The 26,493-nt window shown below is 38.0% G+C and overlaps 1 protein-coding gene across 1 annotated transcript in view; it reads left to right on the top strand.

The window, feature by feature from the left end:
- The first annotated feature begins 7,828 nt into the window (after window positions 1-7,828).
- LOC121313947 (nucleolar protein 7-like) overlaps window positions 7,829-26,493 on the top strand; it is a 28,689-nt gene continuing 10,024 nt past the window's right edge. The window contains exons 1-6 of the mRNA XM_041246722.1: window positions 7,829-7,891; window positions 8,402-8,517; window positions 10,862-10,922; window positions 14,810-14,865; window positions 20,913-21,034; window positions 21,116-21,193. Of these exons, the coding sequence (XP_041102656.1) occupies window positions 7,829-7,891; window positions 8,402-8,517; window positions 10,862-10,922; window positions 14,810-14,865; window positions 20,913-21,034; window positions 21,116-21,193 (496 nt within the window). The remainder of the gene's footprint in view (window positions 7,892-8,401; window positions 8,518-10,861; window positions 10,923-14,809; window positions 14,866-20,912; window positions 21,035-21,115; window positions 21,194-26,493) is intronic.

Raw genomic sequence — 26,493 nt, forward strand, 5'->3', positions numbered from 1 at the left:
TTTTAATTCCAGGCTATAAGGCAAAAAAAGGTGAACATTTTGAAAGGGGGGGTGTAGACTTTCTGTAGGCACTATATATAAAACGTGGATTGTCAGACTGTGGGTGAGGAAGGAAAAAAGGGGTCAGAGAATGTAAATTCTGTAAATAGTTATTGTTAGAATAGGAGCGTGCTTGTGTATGTGAGAATATGTTTTCTATCTTTCTCTTTACTCTTCCCCCTACCGATAACCATCTTGTCAGTGAGTGAGTGATGACGTGTGTGCTGTCTGTGTACTTTATGGGATTGGTTACGAAAATGTGCAAATGAGGGGTGCATGAGTGTCCAATGAGAGTCTGAGGTAGCAGTATTTAAGAGGGGGAGTGCCACTGGCTCGAGTTGAGTTTGTTTTAAGTGTGGTTCGGTTCTTGAGATTTCCTTGACTGTCATCAACACTGTGTCACCTTCCGCTAGAACCCACAGCACATTCAACGTTACACTGTTGTCAGAGTAAACATGCACCCGTGGGGGAGAGATGGTAGCAGAGTGCAGTTACCAGCAGATGCTGCGTTAAAATCAGGAGCTTGCTTCCCCTACCAACCTACAGTGAACCACCAAGGGGAACTACGGCACAATGTACAAGAGACACAGCTGGGGGGACAAGCAACATCTGCTGCCGAAGCTGAACCTAACAGCTACCACTGCTGCAGAACAGCAACAACAGTATGAGGTGAGTGAATAAGACAGTCAGGCAGTGAGGGAATTGAGAGAAAGTAATGAGAGTGCGAGAAGACCGTAATAAACTAAACGTAAGTGATAGACAACCGTTCAGTGAGTGAGATGAAAATGAATGCAAGTCTGCCATTAGATGAGGGGAGAAAGGGCCAGCTAGAAACTGTGCAGACATACCAGAGTCAACTGCCCAGCGTGGTGAGGGCATGGGAGACGTGCCCAATGAGTGAGATGTCTGCAGCCCCCAGAGCTTCACCAATTATGCTTCAGTAAACCTGCTACCTTGAAGAAGGCACTTGTGCTCAACCTATTGATGCGGTGATGCTGGATGAAAAGCCCACACCGTGCAGCACCGACCCCAGGTCTTTGAGAGACTGTGTGTGTTGGCAGTGTGGGCAATCTGCCCATATAATAGCAGCCCCAACCCCCAAGAGCATGTGGGCCATCGGGAAACACTTCTCTGCTGTGCAGCCAATCAAGCGTAGTGGGGAGAACCGGAGAGGGAGACTTCCTGCACGTTCCAGTGTATATAGAAGGGGTTTCATGCACAGCACTAATTGGCGCTGGCTCAACCCATCACAGTAGTTCGCCCTAATGTTCTGTTGTAAGCCGAGGGAGATTGGAGAGAGAGAGCGTACAACTGGAAACCGTGACCGGAGAGTAGGCCCCGATGGAAGGGCAAGGCTGATTGAACCCACTGTCGCAAGACCCTGCGTCATGAACTGTGGCTTGCCAGGGTGTAAGACTACTGTAAACTCGGCCTCGATTTCCTCAGGAGAGTGGGCACCTCCCTCATCTTGCAACGTGGGTAAATATTTTCAGCTGCCGAGCCCCATTCAACTCTATGGGGTTGTCACAAAGACGGCTGTAGTGGGTGACGTCAGACCAGAAACAACCAACACAGAACAGACAGAGATGTGGAGTTTGGTGAAGCTGAGCACTTGGTTGCGCACAGCATTTAATAATTAAACAGAACAGAAAATAAAAGGTTTGAAGACAAACAAAACACAGGACACGGCACTGGTAGCCAAAACAAACAGACAAACACTAAACGAGACACTGACACACAGGAACGAATACTAAACTTACTATTTTACTATTTTATTTCTCCTTCTCCACACCCATTCCTTCGCCGTGAACACACAACCCCAAACGAGTGAAACATGCTGCTTTTATGCAGCTGTACCGAGACTCGATTACTAATCAATCTTTCAATTGGAATCTCGGTACAACTGCACATGAATTAAATTAGTGCTCTCCCATGTCCACACACTATATACTTTTTAATCTGCACGTGGAGTGATGTGCAATCCTTGTGCCTAAATACAAATAAACATTTTAAATCCCTTGTGTTACACAAACCCGTTTAGATCCTGTGTACCAATGACTATACACCAACATTAACACACCACACGCAACATATAACACACAAATACGCATAGGGGTGGGGAACATTGCCACATATCCCCCCCCCCCCCCCCCCCCCCCCCCCCCCCCCCCCCCCCCCCCCCCCCCCCCCCCCCCCCACCTCCCACCCCCCCCCCCCCCCCCCCCCCCCCCCCCCCCCCCTTGTGTGCAGCACACATGGCCTCGATGGCTACTTCCCCCCTCAGTCCCAAAGTCCCGGTCACAGTTCCGGCCCAGGAACAGAGGGTTAGGGTGGGAGGTCCTTCACCCACCCCTTTTTCGTGGCTGGCAGCTCCCTGTTCCGGGGCTCCCACCACACTTATCCAGCAGCAAAATTGCTGTGTGGGAAAGTGGTCTCCTGACCTCTCCCCCTTCTTCATAGCTAGCAGCTCCCTCTGGTGGGGCTCCGGCCACACTGACTCCAGCAGCGAAGTTGCTGCAGGGGAAGGTGGTCTGACCTCTCCCCACTTCACAGCCGGCAGCTCCCTCTGGTGGGGCTCCGGCCACACTGACCCCTGCGGTCAAGCAGAGCTGAGGGCGACCACAGGCGTAGGCAGCAGCGGTCCCTTGGGAGGCGAACTCGGGAGGGGAGTCCCTGGCCACTTCTCCCTCATACCCTGTAACCGGTAGCTCCACTGGCAATGCGGAGCAGCAGGCAACCCCAGGCGACGCGATGCGAAGCGAGGCAGGCATCCCAGAGCGATGACGGAGTCAGGACCAGTCGTGGTGCGGTGGTTGGCCACTGTGGCAGTGGCTGCAGTGGTGCTAGCCCTCTTCGTGGCCACTGAGGCCGGGCTGTTTTCCGCCATGCTCCCCTCAGCAGACTATGCAGTGGCTGCTGAGGAATGCCAGCATCACGGCCTGGTCCTTCTTCTGGTGAAAGGAGCGGCAGCTCCAGCTCCTCTCATGATGGTGGGGAAAGTGGACCCAGCAGGCATTCTGCCTCTGCTGGTGGAAAGGGACCCAGCAGGCATTCCCCCTCTGCTGGTGGAAGTGGGACCAACTGCAGAAACTGTTGGTGCTGTTCTTGTCTAGGTTCACCACCAAGCCTGAAGAGAATAGCCGTATGCATGTCATTCAGCACACCTTTGACACCAGCCATGCAGCTCTTATTTATCAACATCCCCACCATCTGTCCCTCACCAAAAAAAACCCTTTAATGCAGAAATTCACAATACATTGAAATGTGCAATTTATTTTTAAGTAAAACTTAAAACTAAATATTGACTACAAATGAAATGTTTTTCCTTTGGGACTATGGACACATAATAAAAGTGCATTTTTTTATTTAAAAATTATTTTAATTATTTTTTCGTCCCCCAAATAACAATTCATTTTGAAATAGCCATTTTATAAATGGCATGAACCACCTCAGTGGAGGCTCAGAGAAGGAAAGGGATGCAGTGCCTCCTCAAAATTTCAAAGAGAAAACCTCGATCAATTCCAACACACTCAAGGTTCCTCGTCCCAGGAAAAAAAATTGAAAGAAAAAATACTTCATATGATGTTTATACCACTGAAGAATGAAGACGGCAACTCTCGCTTAATAAAAAACTTACATCCCAAAGTGTCTCTCAATTATTCATATTTAATTAGAACAAGGTAAAAATGAAAACTATATATATTGTTGTGTAACATTATAATTAGGGCTCGAACTTTTCAGTTTTTATTTTCCAAAGCACTCATCCATTACCCAGATATACATCAGTCATGTTTTACCATCCATATGTTAAGAATACTTTCTTATATACAATATATATATATATATATATATTATATATATATATATATATATATATATATATATATATATATAATTATATATATATACATGCGTGTAATGCACTTACCCGTCGCATGCAATTTCCGTCTCCCACCAGTTTTCTGATACAAAGCACATCTCTTCAATGTTACAAGCCCGCTTTTTTTTCATTCACATTACATTGAGCTTCCTCCAATTTCCCATGATGAAAATGCTGCAAAAACGAAGTGAACGAGACAAACTACGGTAATGTAACAAAGTGAATCATTAAATAGTTTTATATAGTGTGATACATTTTCTGCGATCTTTTGTTGTTTTTGTGCATTTTCATTTGCAAGTGAACTGTGACATTAGGGCCTTATATTCTGCAATTTTGAATACTGATTTTGGATACTGTTTTAATTCTGGAAACTGCTGGTTTTTTTTTTTTTTTTTTTTTTTATCTTTTGCTAAATTGCATTGCATTTTATGTTTAACGCAGTTCTGTGCATGGGTAACATTTAGATTTCATTTTGCTGTTGGGCCGTTGTGACAGAGAAGGAATGAATCTTGGTTATAAATCTCCCTCCTGATCTGTGAGGGCGCTGTGTAAAGGGAACAGTGTTTCCAGGGAAAGGTGGAAGTCGGCCGTCTAGAAAGGAGCGGAGCACCGGTATACCAAGTCATCGCCCCAGAAGGGAAGCAATGTGGAAACCGCGGATTGGAGGAGAAACAGTTGCACTCGCTAACCAAGGGGGCGTAACTGATGGTACAAAAGGGTACTTGGCTAAGCGATCTGTTGCTTTGTTATGGTTGTGAACGAACCGCTAAAGGAGAACTGTAGTTGTATCGTGAGCAGCGTTCCCTGTAAAGGCTAAAATGCGCACATTTTTCGCAGTAACTGGCAACAACCTTCGCACTCAGTTTATTAACTGTCACAAGTTATTATCATAAATATCAACCTCAATCGAGACTCCAGCATCTCTAGGTAAATGTATTATTTTGAGACCATTCTTACAAAGCATATTTGTGGCTGTCTTGCAGATGATTCTCTGATTTCGCTCTGTAAAAATGCACGTCACATTGATGCAGACAGCTTGCTCGGGCACATGCGAATCTAATACAGGGTGGGCAAAGCAGGCATCTGGCGATTCTGCCTCTATAGAAAGTCCTGCTCATGAACTTTGCAGTTTTTAACTCATTGTAAAATTGAATACTAAAATCAGTGACACACAATCTTCCTGCATTATTTAGAAGTATAAATACTCTGGTAAACATAAATACAAATCACAATACTCACACCTTGATGGTGTTTGTTTTATTTCCCTTTTAAAAAACGACCATTTCAGAACTCCTCTCAAGCTCTTTGATACCGGTAAAACTGTAATTGGCACATTAGTCGAAAATACACACTTAAGACATATCGTGTCCTTTTTTTTTTGCGAGTTTATTCATCATGTGACTTCATTCCATGTCTCTGCTGAAACTCAACATGGGGGCTGCACCAACGAAGAAAAAAAAGCAATGTTTCGGTAAGATAGAGTTAAAAGAAATCTGATTATCTAGTATATGAGGATGGTGCAATAGTATTCTTAAAGTTTTGCTGTAATTTGCGTGCTCATGTACAAGTCAATACCATTAAATATCATAATGCCAATCGATAGAAACACAGAGAATAAGAAAGCAAATATGACGTCAACAATGACAAAGCACTGCATTCTATGCTGAAAAACTAAGACCTAACGTACTCAAGACGGAGCTTTCCTGAAGTAAGTAAGCTAACTTAATTGCGTATTTCATTATTGTTTAGTTAATTTTTTTCCACTATACCTGCCTTTCATGAAACTTTAATTAGCATTTTTAAACCATAGCCGTTTCTTATTTGAATTATATTTTCTAACAACAAAGAAATGAGCGAAAAACTATTTTTCTAGCTACACAATCCTTAAAGGAAATTGATCACTTTACTGTGTAAAGGATGTATCCACTACACTACACACCGTTGGTTTCATAAAGACATTCTGTCTAGAGACACGCCTCTTTTTAAAACTTGCAAATAAAACTGCAGAATTAAGAAAAACTATTGAGAGGATTAATTATGTGTTTACATTCAAAATTACTATCAGGCAATACATAGCAGTGAACCTGTTTTAGAGCAACAAGTCAGTCAACACTTTTATCCTGGTTATTATAATGCCAGTAAAATGCTAAACTTAATTTGTGTTGTACTGTACATAGGATTACGCTCACATGACATTGCTGGACTGTTACTAAACTGTTTAATTTTTTTTATTGTTATTGTAAATGCCAGCAAAAAGCTAAACAGGTATTTTCAAAACACCTTTATTTGTAGACTGAAGTACTGTGCTAGTGGAAAACTGTAAATATGATTCTCACAATTGTGCTGGACATTTGGTCGTCTGAACTGTTGTTATATAATTCTTAGGTTTTCCTGCTTATTTTAATGCCAGCAGTGAGTGAAGTAATGTGTATAAACATTATGACAGGTTTGAAGTGTCTTTGGGTACTTTACTTACTATTTCAGCAACAAGAGTCTGATTGAAAAAACAAAATGAATTGTGGTAATATTTATTACATCTGCTTATTTTAACTAACAACATTATATTTATGTTCAAATGCCATATTTAATTATTAATATGTTGATAAAAAGTAGGAACAAATGGAATTGGCCATTTTTGAAAAACGGAATTTGGTATTTCCAAGGATAGAACAATTAGTAGCCCTAAAGATGGTTACAATTGAATGCATTGCAGACGACAGTGTTTTATACAGTAGTATAAAGCAATTTTATGCAGGCCAACAGTTAAGCATGCAGGGCTGCGTAGGATCAGAGGATGATTCAAAATCAGAGGCAGCGCCACAATAAATGTCTTATTTAAATTTAAAGTAAATTGTAAAACTGTTAAGATACTTTTGTTGGAATATTGTCAAAATTGTATAATGCAACAAAAGCATATTAAAAGGGTTAATGTGTGGCTGAAGGTTTCTCACTGGTAATTTACCTTCTCAGTCAAAATGGCAAGTTTCTCTGTCTCTAAAAAGCTCTTAAAGAGTCAATCACACAACTGGAAAAGATTAGTTTTTATACTCGCCCTACCTACCTGTCCGTGAAAGGCAAAAGAGACTTAAGTCTCCGTACAGTGACTAGTATCTTGGGAAGCGAGACCAAGGACGTCACTCCACGGAGGGGACTATTGGCAGCTTTGATATAAAATGCTCATTGAATACCTAACAAGCAGGCATATCCCAAAAGTATTGTTCTGACAGTCATCTTCGAATTCAAAGGGAACCGCCTTGCTGGTCCTGTTTACTTTTCAGTAAATGTGGTAGTTCACTCGTATAGACAAAAGGTGGATTTAATGAGTTTAAAAATCTGGATACAAATCTATAAAACATCACAGCATATCTAGTTCAGCAGGAACTAGCACTCTGTGGTCACGGTGACATGTTACATTAACTTAACAGAGGAAATTACATGGAAATAATTGCTCACTATGACAAATTACTTGCTAGTCATATTGCACAAGCAATCGTATTTACCATTTTAAACAGAATGTCTTGATTGTGGAAAAACGTTAAGATTCTACTGCAGCTGGAGGCTTAAGTGGCCCACCATATACATGTGTGGAACATGCAGGTGTTTGTGTCTTTGACATATTTACTTTCCAATTAAGTATTGACACAACACAAAAACAATATTGTTGGTGAATAAACTATGAAGCAGACTACAGTAAAAAGAAAATTTTGCACAACAGCCCTCATTTCATAAACTCTTCATGTGGAATTATTAACAGTGGCAATATAACACCAGGCCTGCAGAGGGCAGTGTGACTTCCCCGTATGGGTGTACAGTAGTCGCTTGGGTGTTAGTTCAGAGGAGCTGGTAGTATGAACTGGAAAGATGGTGACGAAACGGTGTGTGGGACATGGTGCAAGAAGGAAAAGGAATATGGAAGTGAAGACAATTGTGGACTTGGGAGCTGATTCCAGCGACAGTGATATTCCCGAAGAAGTTAGTTTTGAAAAAGCTTAAGCGGATGCTGTATGGAGCATGAGGAACGCCCTGGAGACGGTTAAGAGGTACTGAATCAGTCAAATCTGAGTAAAATGCTCTCTGATACAAATAATTATACAGTACTTTATTAATGTAAATGTTGTGTTAATTTATCAGTATCACACTAAAGTAGACTGGGAAATAATTGAATGTCAAATCAAAGTTGTTTTTTTTTGTTTTTTTTTACATTGTTATGAGAGGAAAAGGAAAATAAATAAAGTAATAATTTTAACTACTTAAAATATTTGGACTTAACAATTTACACAGAAATAATATATTCCAACTACACTTTAGTGTTATAAATATTCGTTTATGGTGTATTGTTTTTATTCATCGCGGGAGGATATCCCAGTTAATATACTTTACCTATTTTATAAAATAAATAACAGTAAAATGTGTAACTTTTTTATATTAAATACATAAATTCAGAGATTATTTTACTGGCTGACCTTTTGCTTTTATTTTCAGCAGACTATGTATGTTTCAACACAGATTAATTTCGAACCCTGTTTGCAGCATCTCTCTTTCCTACCCGGTGTACATGAAGGGGTTACGTGTGTCTTATCCGAACAGCATGTATGCAGGTCGGTAACTGCATACGCTTCAACATTTGAGAGATGAAAATAGATACACATGTGTTGTGTGGCATTAATGGAGCACGTGGCTCATAGTGGGGTCTGGCGACGTGCACCTTTCGAATTTATTTTAATGTTAACTTTAAAATATGCAATTTCCTGCAACCTAGAATGCACATTTTTACATTTCGGTACAACAAAAATATGTGTGTTTCATTGTGCATCACAAAATCACACTAACAAATCATGCTGAAGAGCCTTCCCTGTCTTCCTAACTCTGCTCAGTTGCCCTGTCCTGGCCCACACTTGATTTGTTTTTAAAGGAGGTGGTAAACTAACTTGCGCCAAAGGTATCCTTTATTAATTAAAAACTTCTGTTACCCAAGTGCACAAACACTACAGAAGGAATATACATTGCTGTGCCTGCATGATATCCTGTATACACTTCTATATTCATATAAATAGAGAGAAGAGATAGGGTTGCCATCTGGCCCCATAATTCCGGAACACTTTGGGACGAGACATGGTTTTTAAGTTGCCCTTAAACTGAAAGCAGTAAACATGTGAATTGAGCACTAAGCTTAAGTTATACTGCTTCTTAATTATCCGAATCATTGTGATAATACAAATCTCACAAAATAAAAAAAGCATCTTGAATAAACGTGTGTAGGTTTATTCAAGATATTTATTTTTATTTTGTACAAAGTAATATTTCAGTTCTCAATATTTAAAATATGCTATTTATATCCTATTAATTAGTAATATATAGTATTAGTAATATATAGCCCTAATTTACATTGACATCTCCCAATTAAATAACACTGATCCAGTGTTCACGCTGTCTGGTGTCAGGAATAGTGAAAAGCTGCTGAGTATTAATGATTTCAGTGGGAGAAGGTGATATACTATTAGAAACTATAAAGAAACTTTAAAATATATATTTTTAAAACTATTAATAAAATAAATAAATATTGATGATGTACTTATTTCATTTGTTAAATGCTGTTATTGTATTGTCATGCTGCCTCAAGATAATTAATCACCAGATAATTAATCACCATCAATTTAGCAAAGGTTTAGGGCTCAATTCACATGTTGATTTCCTTCAGTTTAAAGGCAACTTCAAAATCCTCTTCTGTCTCATTGTTCTGGAATTATGGGGCCAGTTGACAACCCTAAGAAGAAATGACAGTTTGTTTTAATGTTGGTTCATTGCATTCATCTTTATTACCAATAGTGATTTGCCAGCTGCCATTACATTTTCCAAACATATTTGTTGTTGTATAACACTAATAGACTGCCATTTGGCTATAGTTAAATAACTGAACTTCATTTTAGTATGTAAATGTATGTATTGGTATACAGACATTTTTTTAAATGTCATTAAGCATTGCATGAATTGAAAATCTGTGAGCTTAAAAATCATTAATTAATGGGGATTTTTCCTGGCTGTCCAGTCATAGGGTGCACAAATTAAATGTCATTACTTTAAAACTAACTTTAGGATAATTATGGATCTAAATGAGTGAGGATGACAATGACTGGCTGAACTGCCTTAATATAAATACAGGTACAAATAAATTAGTATTGTTACAATTATGTCTTCCCTTAGGGGTAAGGGATAAACGAGATGGGTTAAGATTAAGAAATCTAGAAGTTTCAATCCCTGGTGCCAGCAAGAGTTTCAGCCTCACTGTTCAGTTTTTAATCTCCAGCACCCAAACCTGTGTGTAATAATGTTAAAAAATTCTTAGCTTGCATATTCTTCAGAGCAGTAATGGAACAAGGTATGAACGTGCTTCTGAGTCAGAAATGAACCAAACACATTATAACAGACTGTCTTTTAATGGACTCTACCAATATCTTTGCTGTCTAGTAACTATCTGTCTAGCAGGCAGCACGTGGGGATGTGATGCTAGCCCTGCATGCCTCTACTGGCCTGCTGAGGCTGTGCAGGAAAAAAGCGCTTCAGGTTAAGCTCATTCTCAAGGAAATCGTGGTCCCAAATCAAAACAAAAATCATGTATTTCAGACATTTGATCGGTATGAAAGCAAAGATGCATTCAAAAGCTTGTTGTTATCCTACGAATGTTATTCTACTTGTTATCCCACTTAAGTGGAATAACAAAAACACATTTGATGTAGAAACCCATTTTAACAGAATATTAATACAAATCAACAGTAATATTGAACATATTAAAATCTTCTCATGCTTTGTCTGCATAGTTTTCTCATATGCAACTGTTGAGTAATTTTAATATGTTTTTATGAACGAAGAATTATGATTCATGTGATTTACCAAATAAACATTTTATTAGGTTTTCATTATTTGTCTTTTACATTTGGGGTACAGAGACAAGGAGCTGTTGAAGAAAAAGAGAAGAAAAAGACAGGAGCTATTTCAACAGCAAAAGGTACAGTAAGGGTTTTGGTCTCTGACCAGAACATCCAAATGTTTTCTCTTGATGATTTACGGCTAGTTTTACTGCATTTGGTTATCCAACTGTAGTAGGAAAATGTTGTTAAATAATCATTTATATTTATAAGTGGGGTTCCTTTTCATTTATTTAGTTAATCCCAAGACTTATAGAACTCATTAACAATTGGTGAGATGCATAGTCAAAAACCGATACATTAACAAAATAAAGGTTGACCGCACTTTACAAATCCCAGAAACGTTTAATCATTTCAGCTTTTACCACAATAAAATGTGCTGCAACCGGATACTGAATGTCTTTGTGTTTATTGTGCTTTTATGCTCGCTAATTCTCTGTTTTAGCTGTCATAATGTTTTTCTTAAGCAAGTCTACATGGGCATTTGATCATGTAGATTAAGTTGAATGTTGTACAAGTAATAAAACCTTTTACTTTAAACTTTGTTCCTGTGGAAGGATGAGTAAAGACTTTAGTTCCTTGTATTGCACTGCATTGAGCACATGAATAACAATTGCTATTTATGTTAGGTAAGGGTCTTGGAACATGTGAATGTCTTCGATTTGAAAATGTGAGTGAACTAGCATCTCTTAAAACGAGGCTGTTTAGAGAAGGGTGAATAATGCTCTGGTCACTGGCACTCCTGACTTGTGTCCTGGGAAGACCTGGGTTGCAGAGACCCACCTCAGGATGTGACCCAGATTGAGCGAGACAAAATGCAGGACGACCATTTGTAAGCCGACAAAATAACGGCCACGTCTGCATGAAGGTTTTGTTCCATTTAGCCATATTTCTGTTGATTTGAGACACACCATGCGCCAGATTGCAGCAGGGATGAAGAAACATTTGGTCTAATCAACATCTGGGCCGACGGTTCAATCCAGAGACACTTGGATGGAAGCGTCAGTAACAAGCTGCTCCCAGGGCATTGTTTACTTGCGTCTGTCACCCAGGTCAACCCTGCTTTATTAAAAAATGTGTGAAATCGCGTAGCCTGATCCTCATGACACAGGGCCCCGACCCAGGTAGGGCATGCCAGTGTGAAAGGGGTTTAAGTAACACATAGTAATTGTTTGTAAAAGGTCAACCTTTCTTAACCCTTTAAGGACTGGGATCGTGTTAACACGGTCATACTGAAGTGGGCTTCTAGGACCGCGATCGTATAAACACGATAAAAAAAAAAGCACTTCGTTTTGATGACTTACGGGGCCACGGTACTTTACAGTACAGGCTTGAAAGATCAGTGGATAGGGGAGGGACTGACGTTCACTTCCTTACAGTTTTTGTGACGTCACTGAGAGGTGTCTAAAGGGCGGAGACGGTTTACAATGGCCATCGGACAAAAGCAGAAACAAAACACAGTAACTTGTTTAGAGCTAATATAAAAAAAGGGAAACGCAGTAAATATGATGTATTGGACTTAATTATATTAGAACATGTATTTTATCGTGTTTTTATGTTAAATAAATAAATGTTTGCTTCAGGACCTACAGACTGAAAGTCAATGTGGCCCCCTCTCAATTTTAGGGGGATGTTTTCTTCAGTGAGGGGGGAAATATGTTTGATTCAGAACCAACCACCATTTCTTATTTTTGTTTGTTTTTTTTAAATATGCCAACAGAGTTTACTGACTTTGTTTCTGAAAAACAAAAAATAAAGCTGTAGATACAACCAAGGTGTCTCTACAATATTCACTTTTGGGGAAAATATTGGGAAATGTCACATTCTCTACTCAGTGATACAAATGTTGGTGTATCACTGAGTAGAGAATATTCATTGTACCAAATCACTTTAGAACAGGGGTTTTCAGCCTTTTTAAGCTGCATACCCATTTCCAAAAAATGGAGTCCAACGCGTACCCCCAACTGAGAGAGTCATAATAAAATGAAAACAGAAAAAAAGGTCTGTACACTAACATGATACAACAAAACGCACACGCCTTGGAGTGTGTGATGGATACAATTATAAAAGTGACAGTATTATAACGGAAACATATTTACTTTTGGATAAAACTAGTCCCTCAAACAGGTCTCTAGTTGGAAACATCAAAATCATTTTATAGTAATTACAAATTAAAATCAGCGAAGCCTCTGTGCTAGCCTCAATCACTCAGAAATGACCTAGGACTATTCCGTGACGGCAAATGGCAGTCATGTATTTTTACTAATAATAGAATTACAGAAATTGCTGCAAAGAAAAGTTCACTAGCCACACATCTCTACAGACCTCATTACAAACACATGTTATTGGCATTTTTAAATTTTTGGTGACTAAAATGTACAATACTGATGCTAATTAAAAAATAATAAAAAAACACTTACCTAGTATCAGTGTGATTGATGTACCCTGCTTGTTGCCACACAAATTGCTGATGATGGCAGGGAAACTGGAGAGAGCTTCAGTCGCAAGACATTATTGGCATTTTTAATCTCTGATGGTATTTCTTTGTGATCGTACTTTGCTAGTCATGTACTAGCATTGAGCCAACAGTCCATATTTTTTCACTGGATTGAAAGCTAAACACTCGTTCCCTTTCAATTTGAATGACAACCATTACCAAATGGGAAGAGCCTCTCTGAATGTCAATCTCTGAGCAAATATACAAAAGCTGCCCTATCAGGGCCCTGCTGTGAGGGGGAAGTCCTGCACACCTCCTGCTGAAGAGGGATGTTCTCACAGTAGCACATTGACATTATCTCTCTCATCTCTCTGAGATAGGTCATACGAGAGAGCTGGTGCTGTAAGGAGACCCTGCGGGCTTGTGGCGTCGTCCTCTACGCCGATTTAATCAGCCACAGCGGCCAAAAAAAAAACCAGATTGGGCGTAGTGCCCCTCAATCCTGGAATCGGCTGCATACCCCAGCATCGACCACGTTTTTTTAACAACAGTACATATAATTTCGCTGTTTCACCACTTTTTTCCGTGTAACAAATTCTTGCAAAACCGAACAGTTTGCTTAAATATGTGAACTTTACTTACTTTGAAATTTACTGTGTGCTAAGACTAATTTGTGATTTTAAAATTCTAACACAAATAAAATATTTTGTAATTACTTTTTATAGACACACAAGTAACATTTACTTTTAAATCTCTTTAAATCTGGATGCCTAAAATCATAAAGAATGAACAGTTACACACTTTGAATTGTGTCCCTGTTAAGGCACATATTTAGGCCCCGAATATGCATTTTAGACCCCTGCAAACCCTGAAATGAATTTTGGGGGGGGGGGGGGGGGGGGGGGATTGCCTCCTGCAACTGCCCCCTGCCTTCTACTTGTAATAAATTAAAAGACTGATACTGTATTTAAACTGCTGAGGCACTTTTATTAAATGTTAAGTGGCCGAGGGCAGTGTAAATGATCAGGTTGGAGTATTGATTTACAGTTTAAAACTGGTGTTGGTTTTATTTTACTTAGTGCGGTGGGGGAAACAACCACTAGTAAAACAAACAAAATAAACCTAGTTTTCAGTTGGCACTAACTAAACAATACTTTGTGTGGTCCGTGTGCATGCACATGTGAACACATGACATCTACTGGTCACCCCATTACACTGTGGAGCACAATCATTCTCAGACTACCTTACTAATTCTAAAGCATTTCACCACAGTAATCCTATCGGTCCGTTTTTAAGAATCAACCGTTTATAAGAATCAAATTATCTCTGTGTGTGTGTGTGTGTATATATATGTGAGTCTCATGCTATGGCCATAGTGTCAGTTTTTCATGTCCATGGGGGTAGCAAAGCATGAACTTGCATCACTAGAATGGTGAAAAGTACAATATTTATTGTGCCACTCAAATTACATTTTGCATTGGATTGGTCGACATTCATAATTTTGTGTCAATTGTGTAAATCTGTTTACAGAAAAGAAAGTTACTCTCTGAAGATAATCTGGAAGAGATTGAATCAGCATATATCAAGTAAGTGATTTAACATTTGCAATATGTATAATATAAACACAGCTTGGAAAAATAACCACCTCTGATTGGTTAAACAGCATCACATGACCATGCGTATATTAGCGTATAGTATGACTTGCATACTAATGAGCTGCTTCACACTGAAAAAATCACTACTCACTACTACATTATAAATTCCAGGACAAACTGCCATTTTATTTGTTGTTCGTTACAAAATCACATCCAAAAATGAGTGCCATTTAACCTATTTCCTTTTAATGTATTTGGGGATGAAACTGGACATAACTGGAACAACTCCAACTTTGAGTGAGGACAGCAGTCCATCTGGAAAAAAAAGAAAGTGCACCAGGAAGAATAGACAGATAACAGTAGATGAGGAGCAGCTAAATGAAATAGAAGAAAAAAGATTTTAAAAAAACACACACAAAACTATTGGCTGGTTAAATGTACTTAAAGAAAAAAATATGGACATCCATTTTATGAAAATAAGTACAAAAAATCTCAACGACATAACCAGAATTTTATGCACATGCAAGAAATTCAGCTGGGACCAGTATTCAGTCTCCAGTTTTAACACTGAGCTGGACTAAATACATATTTTAACAGTAGAAGTTTTAACATCACTGCTGACAACGAGTTTAAAACCTGCAATAACTCCTGTCAGTCAGGAAAACTCTTAGAAAAGCAGGTAAAGACGAGGCCAAACGCAACCTCCCGAATTACCTGCCTGGGTTTGATGTGTCTGCGGGAAACTGAGGCACTGTCCCCTGACAGTGCGGTCGGATTGGTGGGTAAAATCTGGCACGACTTGGACGCAAGGGTGTCCGACAAACAAAAAAAAGAAAAATACTAAATTGAGATCCAAAAGGATGAAAACTAGAATATTTGTGCCTCGCATATAACTAGTTAACAAATTCACTTCACTTCAAGATCTGGCTTCAGCCTCCATTGCAGCTGCTCTTCAATGCAGAAATTCACAATAAACAAACATGTGCAATTTATTTTTAATAAGCGAACAACCAATTAAATTAAATTTGGTACTATATTACACTGAAGATGTATACGCAATAAGTTTCTGGTTTTGCCATTTAATTGTGTTTTAATTATTTTTCTTTCCACAAAGCAGTATAAACCACTTTGGGCCGTGCAGTTCCGATTGATAGATATACCACGTCTGGGGTGTTTAAAGGCCCTCGGCTGACGGCTTTGGCCTTATCAACACCGCAGGCGTGGTATATATCATGGGAACCGCACGACCCAGTGCGTATTATAAAAAAGGCACAGCAAAGATAACAAATAAAACAGTCGGCTGGAAACATATTGCCAGCAAGAAGCGATGAGCTCCTTATAGAATATATATTACTACCTGGACATAAGTGGCAAATAGCACAAGAAGTTGAAGCAGTGCCAGAACTTGTGTGGCACTGAAGCAAGGAAGATCCTGAAACATGTGAACACATGGTGTGTGCTTAAGAATAACTTGATATATGAAAAATGTTTGAATTGAATTATTATAAGCACTATTAATAATGCATTTTTAAAGCTAGTTGTACAACGACGGTGATGTCATAAGACAAAAAAGGCTAGATATTTGTTCTGCATTTCATCAGGTCCCAGCACGGTAGTTCATAAAGCCAAGTCTAGTGAGATGCCAACCAAGACTAAAAAGCTACTAGGCAAGCCATCCTTCACAGTGGCAGAAACTAGGAATAGTATGTGTAACTGTTTTGTGCATTTTAATTGGCTTTATTGTGTATTTATGCATATGTAAATTAGGAAAACAGGTTATGAATTAATTTAATTGGAAAATACATTTTGTGATGGTAGTTTATTAACTGGAAAATTGATTTAATTGGCATTAATGAGTAGATTTATTATTTAGAAATTATTTTCAGAAATTAAGGGTACAAATATTAATTTAAAAAATCCATGAAGTACAAATACTAAAATTAATATGATATAGCTACCATTTTCCTTAAATTAAGCAACAGTAACTAACTAAATAGTGTATTAAGTGCATTAAATTATTGAAATTTAGGCACAGTTGTGACCAAGGATGAAGTTGGGGGCTGGTAAGTTGTCTTCTGCAACTAATAAAGGTATCTTTGATCTGTTCTGATGAAAAGCATACCCCTTATTGCAAGACACTGCAATGTATAATACTATAGCCTATTATAATGGAATGTGTTTATGGAGTACAGTTATCAGCACTAAAAAATATTTATATTTTATTAATAATATATATATATATATATATATATATATATATATATATGCTATATATATACGCTATACCTTTTATGTTGATATATATGCGCGTACTACCTTTTTTTGTGGAATTACTATTTAAGTTGTGATAACTTCTTTTTTTAAATACACACAGTGTAGTCTATATATTTATTTGTATTAGTAGATACAAGTACTGTATTAGTAGAAAACCCACTAGTGAAGGTGACCTGTATTTCTCCAAGCCACCTTACCATGTTTTGAGGGTTTGCATGCACTTCTACAGGGAGAAGAGACATTCATTCCTGTTCTAAAGTGAGAACTGGATTCCTTGCATTTGGTTAGTCTCTGCAAGTTTATCAAGCTATCAGTAATCACTAGTGTGAGGCCCACATTTATTGCAGATGTAAGGGACAGACAAAAAAAACAGGACAGAGAACATTTAGTGATTGGTGTCAAAACAAGGGGATATTTGGAGGAATGCAGGGAGGGTGGGAAGCTCACAAAAGGTGAGAAGAATGTCTTTTTTTATTATTTTTAATATATATTTTTTTTATTCTGCCAGGGAATATTATGCAAGTTCCTGCATTGCCAGCAAATTGCTAGTGCATGATGAGGTCTTAAAACATGCGTTAAGTGGCTGACATCAGTCAGACGGCAAGTGCTTTTGTCAGGTTTGACTTGGTATCAGGTGACAGGCTGGATCATTTGGAAAATGAGTTTGCGGCATACCAAGTAGAGAACATTCCAGAAGATATACTTTGGTCAGACGGGGCATATAATGTATGCTACAAGATAGGGAGGATCTCATATCTAGCAACAGGCCAACCAGAGTTGCATCATGGCCGTGGTGATGGTAACCATGCTGATAATACCCCACAGTAATGCAGAGCGAATATTCAGCAGTGTACGTGAAGTTCACACAGAGTTCCGTCCAGATCTGTCTAGGAAAACCCTAGAAGTCTTTTGTGTACAGAAGCTGAGACAGGAAAATAAATGCCGTGTACAGTGTCTGTACTGATGAAGTGCAAGAGTGCCACTTACACCAAGTTACGTATGTGAATAAGCCATTGCATTGATCTGGTATCACTGAATGTGTACTTTACTTTATCTTGTTCTAAACATTTTTGTATCCTACCTGTTTGCATAATAAGCTTTAATGGTAGAAAGCTATTGTAATGTTTCTTGGCTCAAATTGAATACTTTTTTTGCATTTCAAGATTGAGAATGGACAGGACTTCAACTTACAGGCCTATATTTTAGTTCAACTTTAAGTTATAGTATCAGAGGTATGGTTGTGTATATATAGTAATAAGACGTGTATTTATGGGTACAGTGATGCTAATTGCATATACTTGCATGTATAAACAATAAATAATCTGTACATAATAAAAATGTTATGCTGAATCTTGTTCAAATATTTTTGTTTTTAATTTGAAAGTCATTTGAGCCACAGGATCAACACAGCAGCTCTAGAGCCTATTTAAAAGTTTTAAACAACAAAAAGTAAACAAACCAGATTATGCGCGTGCAAACATAGTGCTCTCTATGGAAAGCTATTTGGGTCAAAATCGTGCTGCTTTAGCGCAAATGAGAATCTCATGACAGAAAAAAGGCAAGCAAGTCATTCTGAAATGTCTCGCTTACAGTGCCCAACTTTAAATGTTGCTGTGATTTTTATATCGATTGTATATATTATATTTTTTGTTGCGACTATGTGGAATGTAAAAAGAGAACTAAAATGGTGAGTCGTTTTCCCTTTCATTTTACAATGCCATTTCCATGTTAGTTTTATTTGAAGTGTTTTAAAGTTACATTTCAGTTTGTTTGGTTTCTTTCAGCTACATTAAGGCACAAGTAAACCTCATGTTATTACTTTATGAAAACGTGTCTATGGCCACTGTATACTGTGAAGAAAAGGCAATGGCAAGGAATGAAATAATAAATAATAAAAAAAAAAAAAATTCGGGCAGAGGTCGCACTAGCCTTTGAAATGTGCATTTGTAAAATGCTTACCATCTCAAAATCTGCATTTTCAACCATAACATCTACATATTGCATCAACATAGTGATATTTATTTTCCAATGTAACTATTTCAGATTAATGAAGTTAACCTGCAAAACAGTACACAGTATATACAATGGTAGTAGAAATAGACAAACAAGCTTACCATGAAACGTTCTCTTAAATCCCGTTCACGATGTAAAAGGCAGTGTTGTAGAACATATACCAATGTCTCTGTGGGTAGCTGTCAGCGTCAGAACTATATAGTTTTACTTTTTTAAAAGTTCTTTAAATTTTCCTTTTAGCACCCAAGTCAAAGTCTTAATTCTCAGGAGCTTCCATTGAAATTGTCATGTTTTTTGTAATATATTTAACAGCAAGAATTCCACCATGCTGTAATAGACGTAAGATCCTGTGCATATTATCGTATCGAGGCTTCCTAAATGAGGTATCAGTGGGTGCTTTTGTCTTGTTTTTGTGTTAAGACGCATCACTGTAAAATCACTATGTTTCCGTTATTATGGCCTTTTTAAGCAGTTCAGTGGTTGATAGTTCCAATAATATCACTCTGTCATGAGAAGATCATATAATCTTTAATCCTTCACAGTCGACAATGAAAGCTTGTATCTTAATGTTCTCAGTGGCTAGTTATAAACAGGTGATGCTTCCACTTGTGCTGAATTCACATGGAATGACCCACTTGGAACCAGAATGCTCATTTAGTAGCCCCACTTTGGCATAATGTTGGATGCAAAATCCTTTGAAGGAGGCGGCATGAGTGTCGCGTCCGGTTTGAACGTCCCGTAACGCATACCTTTTGTTAACAAATGTGTGGTTGTGTTAAATAACTAGTTAAGATAGTTTAATTCTTGCTGCCAGCACAAGTTACAGTATATCCTTTTTTTTTTTTTTTTTTTTTTTTTTTAAATCACTGTGCTGCCACCGCACTCTGCATCCCCACCCTTCAAATTTCCGGAAGTTTTAGTCTGTGCCCTGAAGATTTTGGACGTTCTGCTACTCTGTCTGGAACCATCTGGACACCTAGATATAGACAAACTTGCATGGTGTGGATGACCAGTTTGGTAACTGCTATTATGTAGTTTTAGTAGCCTTGGTTATTACTGAACTGTACCACTGTTTTCTTATTTGCAATGCTAACTTTTTGTTTTTGCCCTTAGAAAAGGCAAACCTTTAGATTCAGAAGAGCAACGTATGAATAGTGTTCAAGATTTTGTATTGCGTTGGATGCCAGCTACCTTTGTGGGAGGGTGATGGTTCATGAGCAGCTTTTCTACACACAATCCATAGTGAACAAAGTTCTAATCATTTAACAAGATGGTGTGAAATATTAATAGGACAGTGTGTTAAAAGAACCTTAGCAGCAGTTTCACATGACAGATTTGCCTCTGTGGAAAGAAATTGTCTTGTTCTGCAGATCTGTCAAAGAATTTTAGACATTACTCAAATTCTACAATTAATGAGAAATAAAAGAATAAACCAGAGATTTCCAAAGTCATTCTTGAAAGAAATTGCTTTTAATGTTTGGGACAGCAGTGCGGTTGAGGTAACTTCTTGTGGTGTGTCACATACAGAAAAAGAAGAATGTGAAGAGGAGGTGCTTAATGCCAGGTAATGAAGTAAGTGTGTGTGTGAGAGAGAGATACCAGGTTAGGGATGAAATTCACTGGGTATGATATTTCTTCTTTTAGCACAATGCTTGTTTGTTTTTTTGTTAATGAGACTTCCGAGACCTTCAACATGATCATATTTATACACATGCACACGTTTTAATCTCTGTATCGTCCTTATATTGCAGACTAAAGGAAAGCTTTAAGGCTGTTAGACTCAAGGACCAAACTGATGCAAGTACCAGACAAGAAAGCGCAAGTGATTTTATAAGATCTCGTCTCTATGGACCAGGAACCAACAGAACCACAAGTAAATAAATAAATAATGATAATGAAGTTGAAGTTTCATTTTGAAAACTGATTTTAAATTACCCTTTTTTTTTTCTTTCAGCAAACAAAATGCTTTCACTTAAAAACAAAACCGGGAACAACAAAACAGCAGCTGTACAGTTTGTCAACAAGAATTGGGGTAAGCTTTGTATTTAAGATAATTTTAATGTATTAAGTTCATTTTAACTTGCATTTAAGGCCAGATCTTATCTCAGAAGTCAAGCAAGGTTGGGTCTGGTACATACCTGATGGGTGATTTGCTTAGAAAATCAAAAGAAAGTGATGGCATTTTAAAATAGTTTTTATATATAATTTAGTAATGTTGTCATCTTAATTTCTGTAAACTTATCAGCACAACTAAATCTTATACGCTTACAGCTGAAATGACCTTGTTCAGTGTAAACAATCTGGACATAAAATCAGACAATGCATCTTAAAATATAATTTGCATACTCAATCAAAAGTATCTTCCAATACTGTACTGTTCCATACTCAATTTATATTACATCATTTGTTTCCTCAGCATTGTTCACACAAAATGCCAACCAATCAAAGTGTTTTTTACTTTATGAAAACGTGTCTATGGCCACTGTTTACTGTGAAGAAACAGCAACGGCAAGGAATGAAAAAAGTAGTTAAATCACTGGGGTAAAGTAAGGGTAAAGTAAGGCCTACACAATGTATTCTTTAGTCCTGGAATATTCTTTTACTTTAACATGTTACATACTGTGTAACATTTTGTTGTAAAATAAAGGCGCCACACACACAGGGGCCATGCCCCCCTTTCCCCTATGCTGCCTGCCTGCACTCTAAGCAATATAATAGCTGATTACTTTTTGAAAATGAACAGATATTTAATTTGAGTGAATATCTGATTTTTAAATCCAGTTTTCATCCAAGCACTTTAAAAACTTTAGGCCCCAACCCATTATAACAAAATGCAGAGTAAGGGACAAGTGACTTGCATGTCATGAAGCAGTTTTAATTGGGATTTGAAATTTTTACAAAAGCAATAAATACACGAGAAAATTGTAAATATATAGGCCTAAAAACTACTGTTCAAGGTCGCAAAACTAAAACAAATGAGCATAGTTGCAATAGTCGTACAGGTGCCATTATGGGACATTTACACAAATATTCGATTTAGGGTCTCTTGTGTTCATAAACAAGACCATGTTGATGGGAGCCGGCTCTTTTGTACAACGGTATCGGCGCTGTGCTTTAGTGTGAGAGGTCCCAGGTTCACACCCGCTCTCCGCCTGTGTGTGGATTGCCTCGCCCTGTGTGGCATGCCTGCCTGTATTAACCGAGATTGCTATAACATATATTCAATCACGAGACATTAATTATATTTGAACATTTATTCTATGTGAAATGCATCAGATTTACAGTGTTTCCCCCTTTTTATTAGCTCTAAACAAGTTTCTGTGATGTTTTTACTCTTGCTGGCTGCTGTCTCTGGCCTTTAGACACCAAATGCCCCTCTCGGTGACGTCATACGAAAAAAACAACTATCAGGAAGTGAACGTCAGTCCCGCCCCTATGTTTCAAGCCTGTACTACAAAGTATGGTGGCCCTGTAAATCTAAAAAACGAAGTGCTTTTTTGTTGTGTTTACATGATCACAGTTCCTAGAAGCCCATTTCAGTGTGATCATGTTAACATGATCCCGGTCCTTACAGGGTTAAGCAAAATGAAAAAAGAAAGAAGCAGGCTTATTAAACATTTATAATACTCATAAATCAAACTACCCCTTTTTAGAAAACAGCTTTTGCAGACCCGATCCGCACCAGACAGTGGCGCGCCTGTGCAATAGACATAAAAAAATAAATAAATAAACCTTAAATGTTTAACATACAAATCACTGGATTTGTTTTTGCAAGGCTTGCTGCTGTGGCATTTCGAATTGCACTGAACTCCCTTACGCACACAGAAGCACTTCTTTGCTTGAGAAAAATTGAGCCTTGCATAGCCCCAGAAGCAGCTGCTGCTGCGTGCGAAGAGAGGTTTTTTCTTTGAGTACTTTGTCCAAATTAGTAATTAACTATCAAATAATTATAATTCATCATATCCTCCAGCAGACTGAATAAGCAATCTCTTTTGTGTTTCGCTTATTTGACATCTTCCATTTCACAATTTGATAAAAATAATCAAAATATGCAGGTTTTAAATTACCCAGTGCTACCCAGGTGTCTCTCTTACTATCGGGTTTCAGTTTTTTTATTTGAATTAAGAATTTAGAAAATATGACAATACAGTTGTAAGCGCAGGTGTCTGGCCAGCGTAATAAAGAATGTTAAAACAAGCTTTTGCATTAAGCCTTTTTTTAACTGACAGGATATCAGTGTTTTATAGAAAACAATAACACAGCGAGCGGCAAGTACACCTGAATACTAATAACTGTGGCGACTATTCTTAGGAACTAAATCGGAAACATAACAGGCTCTACAGTGTGACTAATTTGGTTGCATATGTTTCTTAATGTGCTTGTGAGAACGTACATTTTAATTTAGACACACGTGTGCCACTAGAAATTCCTAAAGGTTGACTATAAATAATAAACGTTAATAGCTCCAGTATAAAACATAAAAAACCCCAACAATAAACAGATCTAAATTCTCAGCTCAATTGTATGTAGTTTGTAGTTTATTGGAGTCCACTGTTTAATCACACATTAAAAACTACAAATCCCATATCCCGCCAATTTACTGATTTACCAGACAGTTAGAAAACTTGTCAAACCACGATGAGGAAAATAAATGATTTTCATGTGATTTGGAGAAGTTTAAATAAAAAAAAAAAAAAAAAAAAAAACAAACACCACAACATTGTGAACAAAATTCAGATATGTCGGCGTCTTTACTAGAAATGAGCAATGAAGATATTTTTATTATTATTATTTCGATGTTTCCAGTACTTGAAAAGGCTACAAAAGTCTACAGCTGTGAAGGGACTAAATGTATGTGTACTATATAGTATGTAAATATGTATTGTGCACTTAAAACATTAATTTTTTTTTTTTTTTTTAAAACCCTTTAAGTAATGAGTTCTAAAATGCACTGCCGGTCCTATGGGAGTGTGTGTGTGTTGTTTTTTTTTTCCTGTCTACTGCATGAACATAAGAACATAAGAAAGTTTACAAACGAGAGGAGGCCATTCGGCCCATCTTGCTCGTTTGGTTGTTAGTAGCTTATTGATCCCAAAATCTCATCAAGCAGCTTCTTGAAGGATCCCAGGGTGTCAGCTTCAACAACATTACTGGGGAGTTGATTCCAGACCCTCACAATTCTCTGTGTAAAAAAGTGTCTCCTATTTTCTGTTCTGAATGCCCCTTTTTCTGCGCTTGATTATTATTAGTACAGCATACAAACAAGCTGAAAGCTATATGTTTGTATTTATGTAATGAATACTGGCAAAATACAATTTGTTTTACCGTAAATAAATAAAACCAATAAATATATTTTATTATTTAGTCATAAGGAAAGGTTTTCACTAAAAAGTAACATGTTGACAATAAACAAAAAACAACAGGGTGGAACAACCACAACAACATGTCCTAACAAAAAAAAGGCTGAACTAGAGAGAGAGAGAGAGAGAGAGAGACATGAATAAATCATATCCAGGTAAACAGGTTGTGGGGTCGGAGGGAGTGAGAGTGTCTAATGCTTCACAGAGCATGGTTCTGCCTCTTCGCTGTCACTTGATGTCGATGGTAAATGTTATTTGCTGATGTCTTCACTGACAGACTCACTCGGATCCGATTCAGTGGAAGAATTGCATATATCTGAATTTAAATCAGAATCTGAATTCAGTATTATTACTAATACTTCTTTCTCACTGAACGATTTTCACTGGTTTACAAACACTGTTGACATTTCTGTGACTGGGATAATTATATGTAATTCAGTCAATATCTGACAGAGGGCACAAAGGACCAATAAAAGGTGTTCCAGAAACCTAGTGTTAAAAATTATTTCTGGCGTATATAAAACACAGATGTTACCTGCTTGGAAATCCTGCATGCTTAAAATGCATTCCTTCCTCCTGGTGCTACATTTATGTATTGTTTTTAACATGAGATGTTTTTAACATGAGATGTTTTTAACATGGCAGCTATCAGATTAACTTTCAATCTGTCTTCTTTTTGGTTTGAAAGATTGGGTCTTGAGATTGCTGTCTACAATCGTGTATAGGAGGGGTCGGCAATTAAATTTCATGGTGAGCCAAATGACCTGCGGGCAGCCGCAGAGCAGGCAGGCTATTAGGGAAGAGAGATTAGCCAGCAAAACAGACTCACATCAGTGGACAACACAGGAAACATTGTGTACAGTATACAGTTCAGTTTGCCCCGCCGCTACTATATAGGAAGATCCCATGAAACCCCCCCCCCCCCCCCCCCCCCCTTGCGGCAATATTACAGTGAAGTTCCGCTCTCGCTCCTCCCTTGACACTGCCCTGCCAAGGAGGCTTCTGCAGGCCAGGCGACGCATATCCGCAGTGGTGTATAGCAAGAAAATAAAAAATAGAAGATTTTTTCAGTTGCAGCATCCATGGCTCGGGCAGGGTTGTTGGTTTTTTGTTTTTTTTCCCTGAGCTTCTATTACTATTTTTTTTTTTTTAAACACAGCAAAAGACATTCCAACCCCTAGTGATCTGATGATGCAGGACAAGAACTTCCAAATTTGGCCATATTAGGAAAAAACAAACGCTTGTGGGGCAATATACAATAAGTAACATTTTTAAAGCAAGTTTGGCTGAAATGGTGCCACATGTCTCATCAAGTCTCCCTTGCTGTGTTTTTTATTTGAACTGCTTAAACATTTTTTGGGGGCCAGTTAGGAGAAAATAGTCAGATTGGTTTCATGCGAGTACGTCCGACGTTAACATTTTTTAAAATCCAGTATTGCGCTATATAGCCTTGCAGCCAAATAGTATTTCTCAAGAACAGGCAGTTTAGACTGTGGGAGTCTCATTTTCTTTATTCTGGGCTGGGAACCTTCCATAGAAAATCTACCCAATAGAGAGATTGGCAGCATTTTCCAGTGCAGCATCTTCTACTATTAATTATTATACTGATTATTGGTAACCTAAAACTTAGTTCCAATCTGAATGATTTACATCCAAATAAACATTATTCCATCCAATGGTATGATTTTTCAAGCTGCAAGTTTTTTGCAAGTTCCCTAACACTCCAATTATCACGATTTTAATGTCCATGTAACTGCTGTCTGCTGCTTTTGTACACATCCAGCTACTGAAACTTACAGAAATATCATTACAATAGCACTTTCACCCTTTGCAGGAAATGAAATTTGCTCACAGTGATTTTCAGAAACTCGCTCATATCACTAACCTGCCCATATGTAGACATTATTCTTCAAAATGTGTTTTTGTAATGGCTTATCCCACAAGGTTGAGATTAAGTGGGGCTATTTACAAA

Source organism: Polyodon spathula, chromosome 4 (genome assembly GCF_017654505.1).
Source record: "Polyodon spathula isolate WHYD16114869_AA chromosome 4, ASM1765450v1, whole genome shotgun sequence".
NCBI lineage: Eukaryota > Metazoa > Chordata > Actinopteri > Acipenseriformes > Polyodontidae > Polyodon > Polyodon spathula.